The sequence below is a fragment of the Eschrichtius robustus genome, chromosome 16, assembly GCF_028021215.1.
Source record: "Eschrichtius robustus isolate mEscRob2 chromosome 16, mEscRob2.pri, whole genome shotgun sequence".
NCBI lineage: Eukaryota > Metazoa > Chordata > Mammalia > Artiodactyla > Eschrichtiidae > Eschrichtius > Eschrichtius robustus.
In genome coordinates, this window is record NC_090839.1 from 22993978 (window position 1) to 23017461 (window position 23484).

General features: G+C 37.8%; 1 protein-coding gene across 1 annotated transcript in view; it reads left to right on the forward strand.

Annotated features, from left to right (window-relative positions):
* Window positions 1-23484, forward strand: part of SAMHD1 (SAM and HD domain containing deoxynucleoside triphosphate triphosphohydrolase 1) — a 63383-nt gene that overhangs the window by 33640 nt on the left and 6259 nt on the right. Inside the window, exons 7-15 of the mRNA XM_068565625.1 lie at window positions 601-759; window positions 1892-1992; window positions 2164-2272; window positions 3091-3182; window positions 4566-4681; window positions 16077-16216; window positions 17007-17102; window positions 22183-22287; window positions 22853-22990. Of these exons, the coding sequence (XP_068421726.1) occupies window positions 601-759; window positions 1892-1992; window positions 2164-2272; window positions 3091-3182; window positions 4566-4681; window positions 16077-16216; window positions 17007-17102; window positions 22183-22287; window positions 22853-22990 (1056 nt within the window). The remainder of the gene's footprint in view (window positions 1-600; window positions 760-1891; window positions 1993-2163; window positions 2273-3090; window positions 3183-4565; window positions 4682-16076; window positions 16217-17006; window positions 17103-22182; window positions 22288-22852; window positions 22991-23484) is intronic.

A 23484-nucleotide genomic window follows, 5' to 3' on the forward strand; every position in this document is an offset into this window, starting at 1 on the left:
AAAAAAAAAAAGCTATTTCTATCTTTATGATCTGGTAATATTCAGTTGTACTGTACAATACTTATGTATTATAAATGATTATATCTCATTAAATATATTTATGTAATAATGATGAACCTGGTTTGTAAAGGTTTATAGACTGGTAAAATACAGACAGTTTTTTTTTTCCAGTCCCATCTGGTATTTATTTATTTATTTGGCTGCATTGGGTCTTCATTGCAGCATGTGGGATCTTTCATTGCAGTGCACGGGCTCTTCGTTGCAGCTCGCGGGCTCTCCAGTTGTGGCACGCAGGCTCTAGAGTGCGCGGGCTTAGTTGCCCCACAACATGTGGGATCTTAGTTCCCTGACCGCGGATAGAACCTGCATCCCCTGCACTGGAAGGAGGATTCTTAACCACTGGACTACCAGGGGAGTCCCAATATAGACAAATTTGACAGATTTTTTAAAATATCTGTAAGATTGTAGTTGAAAACTTGATAATTAACATGCATTAGAACCTTATCTCTGAATTACTTGGAGCCAAGAGTAATTTAAATAATCAGGGGTCTCTGATGGACTAGAGTCTACAACAGACCATACTGTGCTGACTTTTCCCAGCATGAACAGGGCTCGGTTATGATGTTTGAGCACCTAGTTAATTCTAACGGACTTAGAGATGTCATGGAACACTATGGTCTCATCCCTGAAGAAGATATTTGGTTTATCAAGGAACAAATTACAGGACCACCTGAATCACCCATCAAAGATTCTTCAAAGGTAAGTTTGTGTACAACTTAATTTGAACTGACTGGTTCCTTTCATCTAGTCTCTCTGCTTGATTCCTTCAGATCTATTTGAAGAGGTGACATTTGGCTATTTTAGAGAGACTAAATGATAAAATATGTGATACATTTCTACTGTTTAATGTAAAAAATAAAAGACTTATATAGTTCTTCCAGCTCTTAACTGAGTTCTTCAGAAGTTATCGCCCAACTTAAAATGAATATGTATGCAGTATTTTATATAGAAGCCTAAAGTAACTTAGTTTGGATAATGTAAAAGTATGTGTCTTGTTTATTCATTAAAATTAGCATATTTGAAATATTTAGATATGTGAAGACCTAGAAAAAAGTTGAATTAGTTCAGAGGGAAATATGTTTTGTTTCCTTTTGATCTTTCTTCTTTTTATTTTACTTAGAAAAAAGAATTTCCCTTTGTGGTTTTTAAAGTTTTTTTCCTTAAAATATACAAAGCTACTTGTAAGGCATAAGATAAAGAGGTGGATTTTATAGCAAATGTCCTATTTCCAAAAAACAGAGCTCCTGGGAATTCCCTGGCAGTCCAGTGGTTAGGACTGGGACGCTTTCACCTCTGAGGGCCCGGGTTCTGTCCCTGGTTGGGGAACTAGGATCCCACGGGCCACACAGCACCGCCAAAAAAAACCCAAACAAACAAAAAACAGAGTTCCAAAAATTCTTTGAATGGTGCATATCATTTAGACTAGATGTGTGGCTACTTTGAAAGACAATACTATTTTCATGCCTGAATTTAAGCATTAGAATATAAGGAACATTCTTACTAGTTCATAATTAGATCTTATATTTTTAAAAAAATTTTAAACGAAGAAAACAAGAAAGCTTGTTGGTTATGGGAAGTGTAATAGAGTTAGGATCCTTCCGAAGGCACAAGGTTTAGTATTAACAGGGTATCACACTTTAGCATTTCTTTTCCCTTTTCTACTAATTTAGGAATTAAATGGAAGAAGGAATGAGTAGAACCTTCTCACTTACCTAACCTTCCCGTTCAAATATCTGTTTATACTTTCCAGAGTAATACAGTTGCTTTGCTTTGCTTACAAATAGATTTGGCTCCTATCCTAAAACTTTCAGTGGGTTTTCTTGTCTTCCAGTGGCTGTATAAAGGACGTCCTAAAGAAAAAAGCTTCCTTTATGAGATAGTGGCCAATAAAAGAAATGGCATTGATGTGGACAAATGGGATTATTTTGCCAGGTATGCATTGAACACTTCAGAAAAGTTGGTTAAAATCCTTATATACTTTAAATATATACAATTTTTATTTAAATAAACAAAATAAAGTTCTTGTATAAATTTAGTGTTGATATTTAAGGTACAGTTTCCTTTGTTGAAATATTTCATTTCTCTGCTTTGGAATCTTTCTAGGGACTGCCATCATCTTGGAATTCAAAATAATTTTGATTACAAGCGCTTTATTAAGTTTGCCCGTGTCTGTGAGGTAGATGATAGGAAGCACATTTGTACTAGAGAAAAGGTAAGCTATGTCAGAGAACAACGAGGAAGGTATAGTTCCTAGTGTGAAATCTAGAAATAACCTTTAACTAATTTGGAAAAATCACTACCTGGTAAATTGTCAATCTCTTTACTTCATGCTTAGCATTTGGAAGTATCTTAAGGCTCTTTTCACTTCTACTGCATTGTTAAATAATAATAAAATTACGATAGACATTTTTTGAATGTTGTTGTAGGCACTGTTGTAAGTGCTTTAGAGGGATTAACTCAATCCTCATCCACCCTATGGAATAGATACTGTTATTATCCCATTTAAGAGATGAGCAAGTTGAAGCACAGAGAAGACATACAATTAATGGCAGAACTGGAATTTCAATCCAGGAAGTTTGGCTTGAGTATTATCCTTAATCACTATATTACGTGTTTCATGGTAGTTAAAATCCTAAAATCATTAGGTCCCCTGCTAGGTTAGAATCATGTAACTAAAGAATATTACAGTATTATACTATAGAAGGTCTTTCTTTTGAGAATGAAGACTATAAGAATAATAATACCTAATTTCTAGAGGTATTGGGAAATTTAAAGAATATATTTAAGATGCCTAAAACAATGTCACTGAGTTAAAACACTCAGTAGATTTTGGTTTACTAAGAACAAAAGTTGCAAATTAGTAGTTTTATGAATCTGCCTTGCTCTTTCTTAGTGGGCTCAGGGGTTTTAATGAAGTAGCCCCTGTGCCTAGTCTTCTTTTATGCCACCATCCCTTTTCCTTGACCTATATACTTGTCTGCTAACAAGGGAACCTAATCTGATCCTACATTGTTCCACATTCTTCTGCAGGAGGTTGGAAACCTGTATGACATGTTCCACACACGCAACTCTTTGCATCGCAGAGCTTATCAACACAAAGTTGGCAACATCATTGATACAATGTAAGAAATTCGATTGTTATTTCCCTATAAAATTTTCCATGATGCTTTGCTAGAGTATCGTACTTGGGTCAAGTTGAGATTTCTAGGTAAATTCAAGTGAATTTTAAGTGAACAAACCTAAAATGGTTCCCTTAAACAAATAAAACAAAAACTAGCATAAAGTGACCTTCGTTAGAGGTGAGGAGGAAAGTGGGTAAAGAGGATAGATTCGAGCAGAAGATGGGGTTTAGGCTAGGCAGGAAGGAGGCCACGCTGGGATGGCTTAGACCTCTGCACAGGTAGTCGCTTAGGTACCAGATATTAGTCATGGAGGTGAGAGGTGGGACATGGATAATTGATATTCTGAAATTAATGACAAAAATGAATTTTAAAGATTAAGATTAATGTCTCTCCTTACCCTGTCAATTATCAAAATTAGTAGCAAATAGTAAAACCTACAGGAATTTCACCTCTTCTCCCCGATCCAGTCAGAACCAAAGCAGAAAAGTACAGCCAGGTCTCTGTGTGACTCAAAGACCCCATGAGGAATTACCAAAAGTTGGGTGTGAGTCAAGTTAATTCCATGTCTCTAAAATAGTTTTAAATTGATTTATTTTAAGCCTTTCATGTTCATGTTTAACATTTGTGTTGAGAAAATTTACCTTCTTTTCTACTTTTTTCCTCATCTTTTCTCATGAGCACACTAGTTAGAATTCTTTCTCCTATTTGTATGGTTGTCACTTTGGTAAGAGATTTTGTTGTTTTCTTTGTTTTTAATGTGGAGAATCAGAGAGATGTAGGTACAAAGCCTGGTACCACTTCTTCCTAACTTGATTAAATGAAAATTCCTTAATTTCTACATCTGTAAAATTGAGGCTGATTACACCTATCTTATAGTTGGAAAGATTAAATAAGATGATGTATTTAAAGCTCTGTTATAATGCCTGGAACACAGTAAATGTAGTAGTTCACAAATCACCATGGATTTATTTAGCATGATTGAGAAGCAGTTGTGTTTTTTTTCTGGCTTTTTTAAAAATTATAGGTTGCAGGTGTACAATATAGTGATTCACAACTTTTAAAGGTTGTATTCCATTTATAGCTATTATAAAATATTAGCTGTATTCCTCATTGTACAATATATCCTTGTAGCTTATTTTATACCTAATAGTTTATACCTCTTAATCCCCTACCCCTATATTGCCCCTCCCCACTTCCCTCTCCCCACTGATAACCACTAGTTTGTTCTCTATATCTGTAAGTCTGAGAAGCAGTTGTCTTTAGAACATTCTGTCTCAAGATTTTATTTCCCTAAAGTAGAAAGATTTCCTTAACTTTAAGCAAGGCATAAAGCAAATATTCAAATTTTCTCATAAACATAAATGTTTATAAAATGATCTTTAGGATTACAGATGCCTTCCTCAAAGCAGACCCTTACATAGAGATAACGGGTTCTGAAGGAAAAAAGTATCACATTTCTACAGCAATTGATGACATGGAAGCCTTCACTAAGCTGACAGGTAAGGACTAGAAGGTAACATAGGTGGTCCATCTCAGATAAAGTATAAGCTTTCCCTGGATTGCAGATGAGTTATTTTCCAAACATTCCAATGTATTTAGCTTCTAAAGTGATTGTATACTATTGGATTTGAGTTTTATCTCTGCTTTGTACTAACAGGGTAACCTTGATAAAGTTATTTAGCCTCTCTGAACCTTAGTTTCCTCATCTAAAATGGGAGTAATGACACCTAGCATATAGTTTTGTTGTGATGCTTCTATGAGGCATATAGCACCTAGAATAGTACTTGGCACATAAGTACTCAATATTAATTATTATTTAACTTATAATACAGCTGGACTAATACCATACCAGTATCAAAAAGGTGACTTGCCTTTTTTTTGACTTGCCCTTTTAACATGATCTTTGTTGCAAAACACAGGATGTGAGAAACATTTCCCCTCACGTCAGCAGAAACAAACTCTGCGGCTTAGGGTGTGAAGGAAGAGAGGTGAGGGGTTGCAGCTGATTCTTTAATGTGGGAGAGTGTAGGCTGAGAAATAAAGATCAGTAAAGCAAAAGAGGTAAACCAAAAAAGCGTGTACCAGTCAGAGTTCTTAGTTGCAAATCCTTAAACTGTCTCTGCTTAACTAAAAACAACATGACAGAATCAGTGGAAAGGCTGGAGGTTCTGAACCAAGCAAGAACAACAGAAACTGAGTGGCCTCAGACACAACCAAGATCAACTTCCTGCTCCATCTCTGCTAGATTTTATTTTCTATACATATAATATAGAGAGTCCCCATTACACTTGTAAATTTTTAGTCATTTTCCAATCATAGCTAACCAAAGATTAGAAGTGAAATGGTGATTCCCTGTATCAAATGTCTGTGTACACTGAGAACACTGTACATCAGTACTTACAGTTTATAATGTGACAAGTGAGTTTGCTTTTTGCTTGTTAATTAATCTGGGTTGGATTGACGACAAAGTTACTTATAGGGGATAATGTATCTAAATTGTTTCTGTGTTTTGTTTTAATAACATCATAGCAGGTATACTAGTCTCCCATTGTTGTGTGGATAGGAATGGAGAAAGAGATTATAAGACAATGTGAGCAAGCTGTGGATATTTATTTATTTATTTATTTATTTATTTATTTATTTATTTTAACATCTTTATTGGAGTATAATTGCTTTACAGTGGTGTGTTAGTTTCTTCTGTATAACAAAGTGAATCAGCTATACATATACATATGTACCCATATCTCCTCCCTCTTGCATCTCCCTCCCACCCTCCCTATCCCACCCCTCTAGGTGGTCACAAAGCACCACGCTGATCTCCCAGTGCTATGTGGCTGCTTCCCACTAGCTATCTATTTTACATTTGGTAGTGTATATAAGTCCATGCCACTCTCTCACTTTGTCCCAGCTTACCCTTCCCCCTCCCTGTGTCAAGTCCATTCTCTATGTCTGCATCTTTATTCCTGTCCTGACCCTAGGTTCTTCAGAACCTTTTTTTTTTTTTTTTTAAGATCCCATATATATGTGTTAGCATACAGTATTTGTTTTTCTCTTTCTGACTTACTTCACTCTGTATGACAGACTCTCGGTCCATCCACCTCACTACAAATAACTCAATTTTGTTTCTTTGACGGCTGAGTAATATTCCATTGTATATATGTGCCATATCTTCTTTATCCATTCATCCGTCAGTGGACACTTAGTTTGCTTCCATGTCCTGGCTATGGTAAATAGAGCTGCAGTGAACATTGTGGTACATGACTCTTTTTGAATTATGGTTTTCTCAGGGTATATGCCCAGTAGTGGGATTGCTGGGTCATATGGTAGTTCTATTTTTAGTTTTTTAGGAACCTCCACACTGTTCTTCATAGAGGCTGTATCAATTTACGTTCCCACCAACAGTGCAGGAGGGTTCCCTTTTCTCCACACCCTCTCCAGCATTTATTGTTTGTAGATTTTTTGATGATGACCATTCTGACTGGTGTGAGGTGATACCTCATTGTAGTTTTGATTTACATGTCTCTAATGATTAGTGATGTTGAGCGTCATTTCATGTGTTTGTTGACAATCTGTATATCTTCTTCGGAGAAATGTCTATTTAGGTCTTCTGCTCATTTTTGGATTGGGTTGTTTGTTTTTTTAATATTGAGCTGCATGAGCTGTTTATATATTTTGGAGATTAATCCTTTGTCCATTGATTCGTTTGCTAATATCTTCTCCCATTCTGAGGGTTGTCTTTTCGTCTTGTTTATAGTTTCCTTTGCTATGCAAAAGCTTTTAAGTTTCATTAGGTCCCATTTGTTTATTTTTGTTTTTATTTCCATTACTCTGGGAGGTAGGTCAGAAAGGATCGTGCTGTGATTTATATCATGGAGTGTTCTGCCTATGTTTTCCTCTAAGAGTTTTATAGTGTCTGGCCTTACATTTAGGTCTTTAATCCATTTTGAGTTTATTTTTGTGTATGGTGTTAGGGAGTGTTCTAATTTCATTCTTTTCCATGTAGCTGTCCAGTTTTCCCAGCACCACTTATTGAAGAGGCTGTCTTTTCTCCATTGTATGTTCTTGCCTCCTTTATCAAAGATAAGGTGACCATATGTGCGTGGGTTTATCTCTGGGCTTTCTATCCTGTTACATTGATCTATATTTCTGTTTTTGTGCCAATACCATACTGTCTTCATTACTGTAGCTTTGTAGTATAGTCTGAAGTCAGGGAGCCTGATTCCTCCAGCTCCGTTTTTCTTTCTCAAGATTGCTTTGGCTATTCGGAGTCTTTTGTGTTTCCATATGAATTGTGAAATTTTTTGTTCTAGTTCTGTGAAAAATGCCATTGGTAGTTTGATGGGGATTGCATTGAATCTGTAGATTGCTTTGGGTAGTATAGTCATGTTCACAATATTGATTCTTCCAATTCACGAACATGATATATCTCTCCATCAGTTTGTATCATCTTTAATTTCTTTCATCAGTGTCTTATAGTTTTCTGCATACAGGTCTTTTGTCTCCTTAGGTAGGTTTATTCCTAGGTATTTTATTCTTTTTGTTGCAGTGGTAAATGGGAGCGTTTCCTTAATTTCTCTTTCAGATTTTTCATCATTAGTGTATAGGAATGCAAGAGATTTCTGTGCATTAATTTTGTATCCTGCTACTTTACCAAATTCATTGATTTGCTCTAGTAGTTTTCTGGTAGCATCTTTAGGATTCACTATGTATAGTATCATGTCATCTGCAAACAGTGACAGTTTTAGTTCTTCTTTTCCAATTTGGATTCCTTTTATTTCTTTTTCTTCTCTGATTGCTGTGGCTAAAACTTCCAAAACTATGTTGAATAATAGTGGTGAGAGTGGGCAACCTTGTCGTGTTCCTGATCTTAGTGAAAATGGTTTCAGTTTTTCACCATTGAGAATGATGTTGGCTGTGGGTTTGTCATATATGACCTTTATTATGTTGAGGTAAGTTCCCTTTATGCCTACTCTCTGGAGGGTTTTTATCATAAGTGTTGAATTTTGTCTAAAGCTTTTTCTGCATCTATTGAGATGATCATATGGTTTTTCTCCTTCAATTTGTTAATATGGTTTATCACATTGATTGATTTGCATATATTGAAGAATCCTTGCATTCCTGGGATAAACCCCACTTGATCATGGTGTATGATCCTTTTAATGTGCTGTTGGATTCTGTTTGCTAGTATTTTGTTGAGAATTTTTTCATCTATGTTCATCAGTGATATTGGCTTGTAGTTTTCTTTTTTTGTGACATCTTTGTCTGGTTTTGGTATCAGGGTGACAGTGGCCTTGTAGAATGAGTTTGGGAGTGTTCCTCCCTTTGCTATATTTTGGAAGAGTTTGAGAAGTATGGGTGTTAGCTCTTCTCTAAACGTTTGATAGAATTTGCCTGTGAAGCCATCTGGTCCTGGGCTTTTGTTTGTTGGAAGATTTTTAATCACAGTTTCAATATCAGTGCTTGTGATTGGTCTGTTTATATTTTCTGTTTCTTCCTGGTTCAGTCTCAGAAGGTTGTGCTTTTCTAAGAATTTGTCCATTTCTTCCAGGTTGTCCATTTTATTGGCATATAGTTGCTTGTAATAATCTCTCATGATCCTTTGTATTTCTGCAGTGTCGGTTGTTACTTCTCCTCTTTCATTTCTAATTCTATTGATTTGAGTCTTCTCACTTTTTTTCTTGATGAGTCTGGCTAATGGTTTATCAATTTGTTTATCTTCTGAAAGAACCAGGTTTTAGTTTTATTGATCTTTGCTATCGTTTCCTTCATTTCTTTTTCATTTATTTCTGATATGATCTTTATGATTTCTTTCCTTCTGCTAACTTTGGGTTTTGTTTGTTCTTCTTTCTCTACTTACTTTAGGTGTAAGGTTAGGTTGTTTATTTGAGGTGTTTCTTGTTTCTTGAGGTAGGATTGTATTGCTATAAACTTTCCTCTTAGAACTGCTTTTGCTGCATCCCATAGGTTTTGGGTCATCGTGTTTTCATTGTCACTTGTTTCTAGGTATTTTTTGATTACCTCTTTGATTTCTTCAGTGATCTCTTGGTTATTTAGCAGTATATTGTTTAGCCTCCATGTGTTTGTATTTTTTACAGATTTTTTCCTGTAATTGATATCTAGTCTCATAGTGTTGTGGTCGGAAAAGATACTTGATACGATTTCAATTTTCTTAAATTTAGCAAGGCTTGATTTGTGACCCAAGATATGATCTATCCTGGAGAATGTTCCATGAGCACTTGAGAAGAAAGTGTATTCTGTTGTTTTGGAGTGGGATGTCCTATAAATTTCAATTAAGTCCATCTTTTTTAATGTATCATTTAAAGCTTGTGTTTCCTTATTTATTTTCATTTTGGATCATCTGTCCATTGGTGAAAGTGGGGTGTTAAAGTCCCCTACTATTATTGTGTTGCTGTCAATTTCCCCTTTTATGGCTGTTAGCATTTGCCTTATGTATTGAGGTGCTCCTGTGTTGAGTGCATAAATATTTACAATTGTTATATCTTCTTCTTGGATTGATCCCTTGATCATTATGTAGTGTTCTTCTTTGTCTCTTGTGATAATCTTTAGTTTAAAGTCTATTTTATCTGATGGGAGAATTGCTACTCCAGCTTTCTTTTGATTTCCATTTGCATGGAATATCTTTTTCCATCCCCTCACTTTCAGTCTGTATGTGTCTGTAGGTCTGAAGTGGGTCTCTTGTAGACAGCATATATATGGGTTATGTTTTTGTATCCATTCAGCCAGTCTATGTCTTTTGGTTGGAGCATTTAATCCATTTACATTTAAGGTAGCTATTGATATGTATGTTCCTATGACCATTTTCTTAATTGTTTTGGGTTTGTTATTGTAGGTCTTTTCCTTCTCTTGTGTTTCCTGCCTAGGGAAGTTCCTTTAGCATTTGTTGTAAAGCTGGTTTGGTGGTGCTGAATTCTCTTAGCTCTTGCTTGTCTGTAAAGGTTTTAATTTCTCCATCGAATCTGAATGAGAACCTTGCTGGGTAGAGTAATCTTGGTTGTAGGTTTTTCCCTTTCATCACTTTAAATATGTCCTACCTCGCTTCCGACTTGCAGAGTTTCTGCTGAAAGATCAGCTGTTAACCTTATGGGGATTCCCTTGTATGTTATTTGTTGCTTTTCCCTTGCTGCTTTTAATATTTTTCTTTGTATTTAATTTTTGATCGTTTGATTAATATGTGTCTTGGAGTGTTTCTCCTTGGATTTATCCTATATGGGACTCTCTGTGCTTCCTGGACTTGATTGACTATTTGCTTACCCATATTAGGGAAGTTTTCAACTATAATCTCTTCAAATATTTTTCTCAGTCCTTTTCTTTTTCTCTTCTTCTTCTGGGACCCCTATAATTTGAATGTTGGTGCATTTAATGTTGTCCCAGAGGTCTCTGAGATTGTCCTTAATTCTTTTCATTCTTTTTTCTTTATTCTGCTCTGTGGTAGTTATTTCAACTATTTTATCTTCCAGGTCACTCATCCGTTCTTCTGCCTCAGTTATTCTGCTATTGATTCCTTCTAGAGAATTTTTAATTTCATTTATTGTGTTGTTCATCATTGTTTGTTTGCTCTTTAGTTCTTTTAGGTCCTTGTTAAAAGCTTCTTGTATTTTCTCCATTCTGTTCCCAAGATTTTGGATCATCTGTACTGTCATTACTCTGAATTCTTTTTCAGGTAGACTGCCCATTTCCTCTTCATTTGTTTGGTCTGGTGGGTTTTTACCTTGCTTCTTCATCTGCTGTGTATTTCTCTGTCTTCTCATTTTGCTTAACTTACTGTGTTTGCGGTCTCCTTTTCACAGGCTGCAGGTTCGTAGTTCCCGTTGTTTTTGGTGTCTGCTCCCAGTGGGTAAGGTTGGTTCAGTGGGTTGTGTAGGCTTCCTGGTGAAGTGGACTGGTGCCAGTGTTCTGGTGGATGAGGCTGGATCTTTTCTTTCTGGTGGGCAGGACCACATCCGATGGTGTGTTTTGGGGTGTCTGTGACCTTATTATGATTTTAGGCAACCTCTCTGCTAATGGGTGGGGTTGTGTTCCTGTCTTTCTAGTTGTTTGACATAGGGTGTCCATCACTGTAGCTTGCTGGTCGTTGGGTGGAGCTGGGTCTTAGCGTTGAGATGGAGATCTCTGGGAGAGGTTTCGCCATTTGATATTATGTGGAGCCAGGAGGTCTCTGCTGGACCACTGTCCTGAACTTGGCTCTCCCACCTCAGAGGCTCAGGCCTGACACCCAGCCAGAGCACCAGACCCTGTCAGCCACACAGCCAGGTATGTGGGGAGTTTCTTGCCTTTTGGGAAATCTGAGGTCCTCTGCCAGCGTTCAGTAGGTGTTCTGTAGGAGTTGTTCCACATGTAGATGTAGTTTTGTTGTATTTGTGGGGAGGAAGGTGATCTCCACATCTTATTCCTCCGCCATCTTGAAGGCATCTCCCTGGATATTTATCTTTAACTTTTGCTCATAATGAAGCAAATGATGCTGTGTTTTAAAAAAATCATCTTCAGTTTTCCTCACAGACCAGTCCCAACCATTCATCCTGTAACATTATATTACATTTAAATTATCTTTTGGTGAAAAGAAATGAATTCTGCATTTTATACACTTTGGGGTTAACTGACAAACCATTAAAATATCATACATTTTAATGAGGTCTTAAGTGCTCATGACTATATATAGCTCTTGCTCACCATGAAAGTTCTACAACACCCAAACTGGTTTTTACCCCATTCGGTGAGATGAGTTCACTGATCACATACTTGGATGTTATAACAATGTCAAAAATCGCAGACAAGAAATTAGGTTACATTTTTGTGCTTTATCTGCCAGGGTATTGGAGAACAAGCATATAGCCTTTCCAGCTTTCATCATTTGAGACAGGGATCATTGTACTTTTCTTGCATATGATTCTGAGCAGTCATATAATCCTTATTCTCCTTAACTACATGACCTTGAAGGAATAGGACCATGTGAGAGCCTTCCTTACTTTTGCTGCATTTCCAAAAGCAACTCACCTTATCTTTATTTTAAAAATCTCCACTTCTTTTTTTAAATCTATTTGCTTTTAGTTATTTATTTGGTTGCACCAGGTCTTAGTTGTGGCAGGCGGGCTCCTTATTTGCGGCATGCATGTGGGATCTAGTTCCCTGACCAGGGATCGAACCCGGGACCCCTTCACTGGGAGCTCGGAGTCTTATCCACTGTGCCACCAGGGCAGTCGCAAATCTCCACTTCTTATTTTCAAATTTTTTAGAATGTTTTTTCACATTTTGGGGGTAAGTGTTGAAAATATACAGCAGTGTTGAAAGAATTTTACAGTTAAAACCTGTATACTCACCACCTAAATTCTAGCATTTACTGGACTTGCTTTATCACATATTTATTACCTACCATCCCTCTATCCATTTATTAATCTATCTAAAGCTTGATACATTTAAAAATAAATTTCAGACATCAGTATACTTTACCCTAACTCCTTCAGCATACAGATTAACTAAAGTTCACTAATTGTTTATAGATTTTTTTCTTTTGATGTAAAAGTTACATGCAATTTGTATAAATGCAAAAATTTTAAGTGTAACATTTGCTAAACAAATGCAGGACACAGAACCTTATCTTCTCCTTAGAAAATTCCCTCATGCCCCGTCCCAGTCAATTCCTGTCCCTACCTCACCCTGAGAAGCAACCACTATTTGCCTGTGCTAGACTTTTATGGCAATGGAATCGTACCGTATGTATTCTTCTGTGTAAGGTTTCTTTCACTCAGCATTAGGTATTTCAGATTTATCCAGATTGCATGTACTGGTAGTTCATTCCTTTTTATTGCTGAGTAGTAGTCTATCGTATGAATATGCTGTTTCTTTATCTATTCTCTCTGCTTCCTAAATTTCTATTTCTGATGGATGTTTCAGCTTATCTGGATGTAACTATCTTAAGCATTGCAAATGTTATGACCACTGTCTTAGGTAACCATTTTCTAAATCCTAATACATTTAGTAAATACCAATGCTAAACCTTGGTCTTTATCCCGCAATATTCCTAAGCAATAGGTGGACCTTACCCCTTCCCTCCCTTCCCCTGCAAGACCCTACCCCCAAATCCCTTAATTAAATTGAGGTCTTAGAATGTTAAATTCAAAAGAACCTTAGAGATCATCCGCTTAAAACCCCTCAAATGAGGAAACAGGCCAAATGAGGGAAAGTAGCTTATCCTAAAAAATGGCAAAGCTGAACTCAAACCAAGTCTTCTGACTCCCAAGTTGAATGTTGTTTACACTATTTTAGTGATATTTTAGTCATTAAATTTAATAGACAAGCAGTTTACTTTTGTAGATGACTCTTCTGAAAATATGTACATAGAACAAATAGAACTCTCATACATGGCTGGTGGGAATGCAGGTGGTACAGCCACTTGGGAAAAGTTGAGCATTTTCTTTTAAACATATATGTATCCTGTGATCCAGTAATCCTTCTTTTACCCATTTAGCCAACAGAAATGAAAATATAAGTCCACCCCAAAACCTGTACCTGGTAGAATAAGATGAAAGGCATAAGAAGAGTATCAGTTGAGTTCCGTGGGGTTCAAAGAGGAATTACATCTCTGGTTTGGAAGAATTAGGGAAGGTTTCACAATCAGGTGCCTTTTGAGATGAACCTCAGGGATTAGACAGGCCTTCAGGAAGTGAGATTCTGTCATGGGGAAAAGCATTTCTTTAATTCACCTGGGAATAGGGTAGGTAAAAGCATGGATAAGAAAAGCGTGGTCTTGTTTTTGTTGTTGTTGTCGTTGCTGTTGTTTTTTATTGGGGTAGAGTTGTTTTACAATGTTGTTGGTTTCTACTGTACAACGAAGTGGAATTCCCTGTGCTGTACAGCAGGTTCTCATTAGTTATCTGTTTTATACGTATTAGTGTATATACGTCAATCCCAATCTCCCAGTTCATCCCACCCCTGGTCTTGTTTATGTTAAAATAAAATTGTTCTGTTTTTCAAACTGTGCGCATAATGTGTAAAGAGATAATGAAAACTAAAGATGGAGAGATGGGTTTGTAGACAGCATCACTGAGAGGGTGAGGAATGTGTTAACCATGGATTGGTACATATACATGTGGGTGACGTAAATGACATAGACTACTAATATTTTATTTTGCCAAGAAAAGGCATTTTAATAAAACTCACTTTGCAAAATGTGGTGATTGCTTCAATCAAGGATTATCAATCAATGCTAAACCATTGGTTGACAACTTATTGGGATAGTCAGTCTCTCTCAAAATATTACCCTGCAGATTGTTAATTACAAAGGGAAAGATACATTTATAACAGAGAAATTTGGGGCGGGGTGGTGGTTATTGCTTTAACCAACTGTTGGAACTTAACATAACCCGTAAATGTAACAAAGCTCGTTATGTGACTTGTGATGTGATGCACTGAGCCAAGCTCTTATATAGTGTTCTTAGATGTTGTAACACTTATACAGTGTTCTCGACAACAGTGTTTTCCTTGAATCTAATGGTGAAGAAGCAGTCGAACAAGTTCAAAGTCTGGGACATTTTACATAATGACTGCCTGAACTTTTCTAAAATGTCAACATAATGAAAGAAGTCAGGGGAATTATCCTAGTTCTAGATGGGAGGAGACTATAAAACACAACAACTAATGTCATCCATAATACTTGATTGGTTTCTCTAAACAGCAACAAAAATTCGTAAATTGCATTATTGGAACAATTAAGCAAATTCAAATATAGATTGTATGTCAGATATTTTTATATCAGTATTAAGTTTCTTGGCATGATTGTGGTTATGTTGGGGGACGTTCTTGTTCTTGGGAGGTACATGCTGAAGTATTTAGGAGTGAAAGGTATTGATGTCTGTAATTTTCAAATGTTTCCTCAAAAATTTATGTGTGCACACACACAGAGAGAGTGTTTGCATATGTGGGAAAATGTTAACAGTGGATAAATTTCAGTGAAGCGTATTTTATTTTGAAATTTCCAAAATAAAAAGTTGGAAGAAAAAGAAAGAAGGAAAATAAACTACCTTCTATCATCAGGGAATGAAACTTTTAAAAACTTTTTTTTTCTTTTTTTTGGCCGTACCACGAGGCTTGCGGGATCTTAGTTCCCCGACCAGGGATCGACCCCAGGCCCTGGCCGTGAAAGCACGGAGTCCTAACCACTGGACTGCCAGGGAATTCCCTTAAAAACTTTTTATTAAGGAAATTTACATCACTTAGCCTCATCACTTAGCTGCAGCAATTATCAACGCATGACAACTTTGCTTCATCCCTTCACCCCATCAGACCCTGGGCCATTTTGAAGCAGATCTCAGACATAATTTTGTAATCCTTAAGTATCATTCTCTTTAAAAAAACATAATATAGGGACTTCCCTGGTGGTTCAGTGGTTAAGACTCCGAGCTCCCAGTGCCAGGGGCCTGGGTTCCATCCCTGGTCAGGGAACTAGATCCTGCATGCTGCAACTAAGAGCTTGCATGCTGCAACTAAGACCTGGCACAGCCAAATAAATAAAAATAAATAAATAAATATTTTCAAAAAACCAACATAACAATAAATTAATACACCTAAATTAATACACCTTTGTACCTAAAACCCAGTCTCAAGTCATCAACTCCAGTGCAGTCTTGTCTCAGCTCTCCCCTTTCCCACTCATTAGATTACCTTGAAGCAAATCTGAGACATTGACTGCAACACTTTTACAAAGGTTTTTTCACTTCAGGCTTAGAAAATTTTTTTCACCTTGTTATAATCATTGTGTACCTACGTTTGTAAACTGCTTGAAATCATTTCAGACGATGTATGAGTCATACAGCAATGTATGAGTCTTTTAAAATCTTGTTTTTTCATTTTAATGTAACTGAAATTTCATCAAATTGGCAGATAACATTTTTCTGGAGATTTTATACTCTGCTGATCCCAAATTGGATGCTGCACGAGCGATTTTAAAGAAAATTGAATGCCGTAACCTCTACAAGTTTGTGGGTGAGACTCAGCCTATTGGACAAATAAAGATTAAAAGGGTAAGTTGAAAGGTCCTCTGACCCCCAAGAGGAAAGCATTAGCCCATCACAATACCATGACTGTATTCTAAGCCCTTTACACGTTCTCATTTAATCTTCACATCAGTCTTCTGAGGCCTGCCCTGCAGATGAAGAAACTGAGGCTTGGGAGAGATTAAATAATTTGCCTATGGAAGCACAGTTAGTGAGCCAGGATTCAAAGCCAAGTCTCATTTACTCCAAAACCTTTACTCTCTCATTTCAGAAGTGAGAGGGGGGCCTCAAATTTTGTCTAGATCCAAAGGCAAGAAAATGAATGTAAGAAAAAAGGGGCCTCAAAATGAGGTATCTGCATGAGCTTCTTTGACACTCTAAGGACCTGCTTTAACTACTTCCTTCTTTCACAGATTATCAGGTTCTCGCAGATGGTGCTTGCCTGCCTTCTTTAGTTCAGTTATCAGTTATCTCTCCTGCTTGTTGAAGGGTTTTCTCTTTGCCAGAAAGCCCATAACAAAAGCCACACGGATAACCACACCCTGCCTCATGATACTTCCTTGGGCCACACTTTACTTCTTCTTGTTTTACCAATACGTTAATGCCACATTTTTTTCAATGTGAAATTCTGTTATGAAAATTGCACTATTGTGATTTGATTAAAAGATGGCATAGGCAGAAGCCATATATTTGTTAGGGAAATCTCTACCCACTTTTTTTGGTAAAGTGCCGTTTTTAGAGAGGGAACCTCTTCGTGATACAAACACTGTAGAATGAAGGACTGGAGTTCTAACATGAGGAGCCTTGTCTTTTCTAGGAAAACTACGAAAACCTTCCGAAAGGGGTCGCCAGTGCTAAACCCAGTGACATGGTGCTAGAACCTGAACTGAAGGCTGAAGATTTCATAGTGGATGTAAGTAGTTAGTCCAATAACATACTAAGCAAAGAATTTGTTTAAAATAAAGCACCACTACCACCCCCATTATAACAGTAGAACATGTTCATTATAGAAAATTTGGAAAATACAGAAAGATGGAAGAAAGAGAATCACCTGTGATATCACAGAAAAAAACTAACATTAAGCAGTTTTAAAATCTTCTTTGACATTTTTATGTCAATATTGTAAATATTTTTATGTAATTGTGGTCATGTCATGAATAGAACATTGTATATAGTGATTTTAGAATGTTTTCTTGATCAAAAAAGTAATACATACCAATAATATTTTAATTGCACACATACACACAAAGGAAAAAGTTAAGACTTTTTGACTCCTATTTTCGTAGAGGATGTAGTGTCTTCTTGTATCCTAATGAGAATGCCAAATGGCTTTCTCACATTTTCTTCTGTTTCCTCTAAGAAATTCTTTTCAGAGTTCTACTCCTCTGAAATCTCAGGACAGTGTTCTCTGTGTATTTTTTCCGTAAGCCTCTCATTTGCTATTCTCTTGCTGACGCATCTTTGAGCAAAAGGCAATCTCTCCATAACCATTCTTTGCCGAGGGACACAGTGAGTGAACTGCCCTTGGACCCTCTCTCTATTCGCTTGACTGTGTGTTGAAGTGCCTCAGATCTGCAGATCAGGCTGCAGTTTCCTGTTTCATTAGATGAGGTTCCACCAGAATAAAGGGATCTCACATCCTGACTTCCTGAGGCTCTGAAAGGCTTCACTCTCCAGAATGTTATCCCTGGGCTCCCACGTGTCTGCCCTTGCCCTCAGTGCAGGCATTACTCCTAGTCAGTCCCCCACCTCCCCATCTCCCAATGGATAGAGGATCAGAGGTACTTCAAGTGGCTGCCATGCATAGGAGAAGATGAGATACACATGGCCAGTAGACCTGAAAGAAGTTTAACTTTCTTGTTAACCTATAGGCAAATTGATGCAACGAGTTTTTTGATTATCAGACGTATAAGATAACATTTTTATAAGATTTTGTGATAATAAAGGTATGTGAAAATGGGAGTGTAAATTGATAAAAGAGACCAAACTAGGGTCAATTTTAACTGACCCAGCAGTTTCATTCTGGGGATTTGTCCAAACGAGGTGATCAGTTTTTCAAAAAAAGCACAAATATATTTATTGTAGCTTTATTATAGTGTGAAATTAGGGGAAAAATGTGTATGTCTTTTTTTGGCCATGCCACACGGCATGTGGGATCTTAGTTCCCCGACCAGGGATCGAACCCGCGCCCCTTGCATTGAAAGCATGGAGTCTTAAGCAATGGACCACCAGGGAAGTCCCTATATATGTCTCTCAATAGGAAATTCAGTGGAATAATGCAAACATTAAAAGTTGTTTTTAACATCGAAAGGTGTTTATAATAAGTGAAAAAAGTACATACAGAATGATTTTCTTTTTGTTTCTTTAAATGTATATACATTACATTTAAATGTGTGTGTGCAACGAACATATTGAAAAAATTTTGGATATATTAATAGTAAAATGTTAACATTGTTTCTGCCTGAGTGGTGGAATTGCAGGTGATTTTTTTTTTTTTTTTTACAGTGAGTATGGTACAAGAGTTTCATAATCTGAAACTCTTTCCATTTTAAGATGGGTAAAGCCCATCTGTATTCTGAGAAAGCAAGTAAAATTGCTAATTAAATGTCTTATCATGAATTAGCATCTAGTTTTAGCTTGACAGTGTAATATATTTACGTGGTGCATCTTACCATACATGGCCCCTTTGGGGACTGTATGTAGTAACTTTTATGATTATGTAATGGGCTATAAAACATAATTTACTATTTAGAATGAAAGACTCATTGTTGTTGGTCTGTAGCTACTTTTTTACTCTTGAGTCCTTGCTTAAGAATGGGATCTCTGTATAACATTGCCCTTCTGGAAAGTAACTGTTTTATCAATCTGCTTTAAGGAGGAATTTACAGTTATGCATTATGAAGAAAATAGGGATTGCCTTTTATTACTATTCTAAAGCCAAGGAAATAAATACCGAAGAGGTAGTGGCACTTAACTTGTTGAAAATTTGATTAGTGTTCATGCCTTACCACGATGGGTAAAATGTCAATGCTGCATCAGGTCCCTCCCTTATGAAACAACACCCAGGAGAGAGACCTGTGACAGCACCAGCACTGGGATCGTGGGGAGGACTGAGCAATGCTCCCTCACAGATAAAGGGATGCAGCTATCAAAGCCAGTAGACCATGCAGAGTGGGAGGGCTGGCCGTGTACTGCAGACCCCTGGTCTCACTTCTGGACCATGGCTGAATCTCAGATGTCCACCTTTGTCTCACAGGCCACTGGCAGCATAGACAGCAAAGCTCATATACCGGTTTTCTTCAGTCACCACTCACAGGATAAGCCCCTCTTATCATCTGTTCTTTTCTGTACCGTCATCACCACATTACTCTATTTCTTCCCTTACTTCACTTCCAGTCTTTTCCCTTGTCCCAGACCGGTCCGTGGAGCCCTTTGGAATTTCCACTCCATAATTAACTAACTCCCCTCTATCTTTAGCCTCTTCGCTGACTATCTTTTTGCCTTTGTTGCAGCCTGGCTGTCCCCTGAGAGCCTGATTCCCCTGCAGCTCTTTCAGGAAAAGCACATTCCTCAGGGTCAGGAGACCTTCCTGTTCATCAGTCCTCTTGTTCCCTAGTACCACTTCAAGACCCCATGCAAGATCCCTGTTCCTCTGAGACTGACATCCTTAAACCATCTCCTGTCCTCTTGGTTGAAGATTTTGGCATGGTGTAGAGCCTTCCACTCTACTCCAGCTCCTGCCATCATCTTTAGTGGCTTCATAGTCCACATGGCGCCAGCTCTGATCTCCTTACCTTCATCCTCAGTGACCTTATCCCCTCCACCTCAGCCAACGTGCTCGGCAGATTACACTCTGAACCTTATCAACATTTGAAAATGCCCTCCCTCTAAAAATCACTAACTGAAGCATCCCATCTCTGTCCATAAACCCCTTTCTTCCTTACTTGCTTGTTCCTAGCTCATCGGGAGCTCCAGTTTACTGTCTCCTGACTTTCTTCCAGCTTGTTAGTGATCTTCTATCTTCATTTCTCTCCCAATCTAACTTAGATCGTGTTTCCATTAATTCAGTCATTTTCTGCAGTTACCCTCAACTCCCTCGCAAAACGCTGAATGACAGTTCGTGGTCACCAACCCTAGGTGGGCCCTCTGGACTTTCTGGCAAGCTTAGTGCAATTCTCCTAGTCTCCATAGTGACTATTTCAAACCATCTTCACTCCTCCCAAATCTCCAGCCCTGCTTCCCAACCCCAACTGTATTCACTCTCAGTGACTAACCCCACTTCAGGTCTTATTTCAGAGATAAAATATAGGTTATTAGATAGGAACTCTCTCCACCTACACCGTCAAATAAGCAAGCCTGCCTCCATGTGCAGCTGTGTTCAGACTTCGCTCTGGTACAGTGGGGAAATGTCTCTCTTCCTATCAAAAGGCTAAGGGTAACCCTTCTAATTGTGTTCCAGGCCAGGGCTGTCCAATAGAACTTCCTGTGGTGATGGAAATGGTCTGTATCTGTGCTGTCCATTTCAGTAGTGACTAGCCACACATGTCTATTGAGCACTGAAATGTGGCTGCTGCAGTTGAAGAACTAATTTTATTCTTATATTTAATGTTAATGACTTGACATGTAAAAAGCCACACATAGCCAGTGGTTACCCCATTGGGCAGTGCAGCCAGAGAGCAGTTTGTCTCAGAATGTCTGCAGAACCACACAGTATGCATTCTCTCCTCTCTCTCTTTGACTTTCCCATCAGCAGTTAAACAGACTTTCATCTTAAGAAAATAACAAACCCTGCACTCCTCTTTACCCATCTTCTCTTCTTCAGGGTTAAACTCATTGAAAAGTTGTGTCCCCTTACCTTTCCTGGGTACCACGGTCTGCTTCATATTCTCCCCTCTTGCCTCTCTTAACAGCCAAACTTCCAAAAGTTGTCTTCTCTCTCATTTCTCGTCTACTTCTTTTTTGTTTTGCTTTGTTTTTTGTTTGTTTCTTTGTTTTGGCCACGCCACGTGGCTTTCGGGATCTTCGTTCTCCGAACAGGGGTCGAATCCGTGCCCCCTGCGCAGAGTCTTAACCACCGGACCGCCAGGGAAGTCCCTTCTCATCTACTTCTGAACCTTTTCTCTGTCACCATCACTATACAGCTACATTTCACTCTATTGCAAGTCATTTTATTGCACTTTGCATGTGTTGCAATATCTCTGAGGTCTGCCTGTATTAAAACTACTCTCACTAAGATCACCCATGACTTCAGTGTTACTAAAACCAGCAGACAAGTTTCAGTCCTCTCTGCTTCAGAGCTATTTCTTCTGCTTGGAATTCTTTTCTTTCCTACCTAGGCCTGGTTAATTCCTGCTCACTTATTAGTAAAGTTACTTTCCTAGGAAAACATTTCCAGTCATTGCCTAGGTGCCCCAGACTACTAGGTTCCCAGGTTACAAAGTTTCACAGTACCATTTGCTTTTCCTTGGTAGCTCTCATAACAAATGGGGTTAGATAATTACTTTTTTTTGGCCAGGCTGTATAGCTTGCAGGATCTTAGTTCCCTGACCAGGGATGGAATCGGGGCCCCTGGCAGTGAGAGCACCAAGTCCTAACCACTGGACCACCAGGGAATTCCTGATAGTTACTTTTTAAATTATTTGTTCTACCTCAGTCTAGGCCATGTGGTCTGTGGGGGCTGGGATTTTATCAAGGGTCCTTGTATCTCTACACAACAGTGCCTGCCACGTGTCTATCACATAGTAGGTATTGATGTTATACCCTACTTATGTTGAAAGCACAAATACCCCTCCCACCCCACCCAGATTTCAAAGACCAGTTCCCTATGGGTCATGCACCAGAGCTACTTTTATTCCGCTATGAGCCACCCTACCAGGGCTCCTACTTCTCAACCTCCAGAGAGCTCTTCTTCGTTTCCTGTGATGCCCCACAACCCTGAATTGAACTCTCATTGCTATTATGTACATGATCGCTTATTTATTGCTTGTATTAAGGTTATCAACATGGATTATGGGATGGAAGACAAGAATCCTATTGATCATGTTCGCTTCTATTGTAAGAGTGAGCCCAGCCAGGCAATCATGATTACTAAAAATCAGGTAACTACTTAGGTAAAACAAATATACTACAGTGGCATTTGGATCTTTACAGTAAATTGCATTTTACTTTCAGGTTGAGTCCTAAAGTCAACGTGTAACGTTAAAAAAAAAAGAAGCAGAAGCATATCTTTAAAATTCAAGTATACCTGATTTTGTGTAGCCTAGACCATCTTAACAGCCAGTTTTTCCTGTTTGCTAAACATAGAAGAAAGCTCTGTTTTTTGGTTTAGAGGCTAGCTTATAAGTCTGGTGGGAAGGGAGTGTCATATGGTTGAAGTCATCTAAGTTAAATGTGCGTATTTGCATATCTTCTGTGTGAGAGTCTGTAGTCTTCATGTAATTATATCATACAAACCTTTCATCTTCTATTAATGGACATAAAATTGCGGGACATTTTGCAATATGACAGCTGCCTAGAATTCTTTTCTCTGGATTATCATTGGGATAAAATAGCAAAACAACATGGTGCTTTTAATATAACATCAAGCATGGAGCTTAGGAACAACTGATTTCTCTTCAGTGTGTGAATTCAAGGTGACAGTGAAATCTTTCCTTCTTTAAAAAGGTTTCACAGTTTTTGCCAGAGGTATTTGCTGAGCAGCTGATTCGAGTTTATTGTAAGAAGACGGATAAAAGGAGTCTGCATGCTGCACAACAGCATTTTGTTCACTGGTGTTTAATCAATGACTTCACCAAGCCACAGGTGGGTGACATTATTCACATACGTTGCACAAATTTTTAAGTAAAAAACACAAGCAATCCTTACATCCCTCTGAAAAGTTCTCATTTAAATATAGTCATTTGATGAACTTATTTACAAAACAGAAACAGACTCACAGACTTAGAGAACGAACTTACAGTTACTGGGGAGAACGGTAGTGGGGAGGAATAGTTGGGGAGTTTGGGAATGACATGTACACACTGCTGTATTTAAAATGGATAACCAACAAGGACCTTGTATGGCACAGGGAACTCTGCTGAATATTATGTAATAACTTAAATGGGAAAAGATTTTGAATAAGAATAGATACATGTGTATGTATAACTGAATCACTTTGCTGTACACCTGAAACTAACACAACATTGTTAATCAATTATACTCCAATATGAAATAAAAGGTTTAAAGTAAATAAATAAATAAATAAATAAATGTCATTTGGTTTTCGTTTGGGAAAAAAACGTTTTTCCACATTAAGC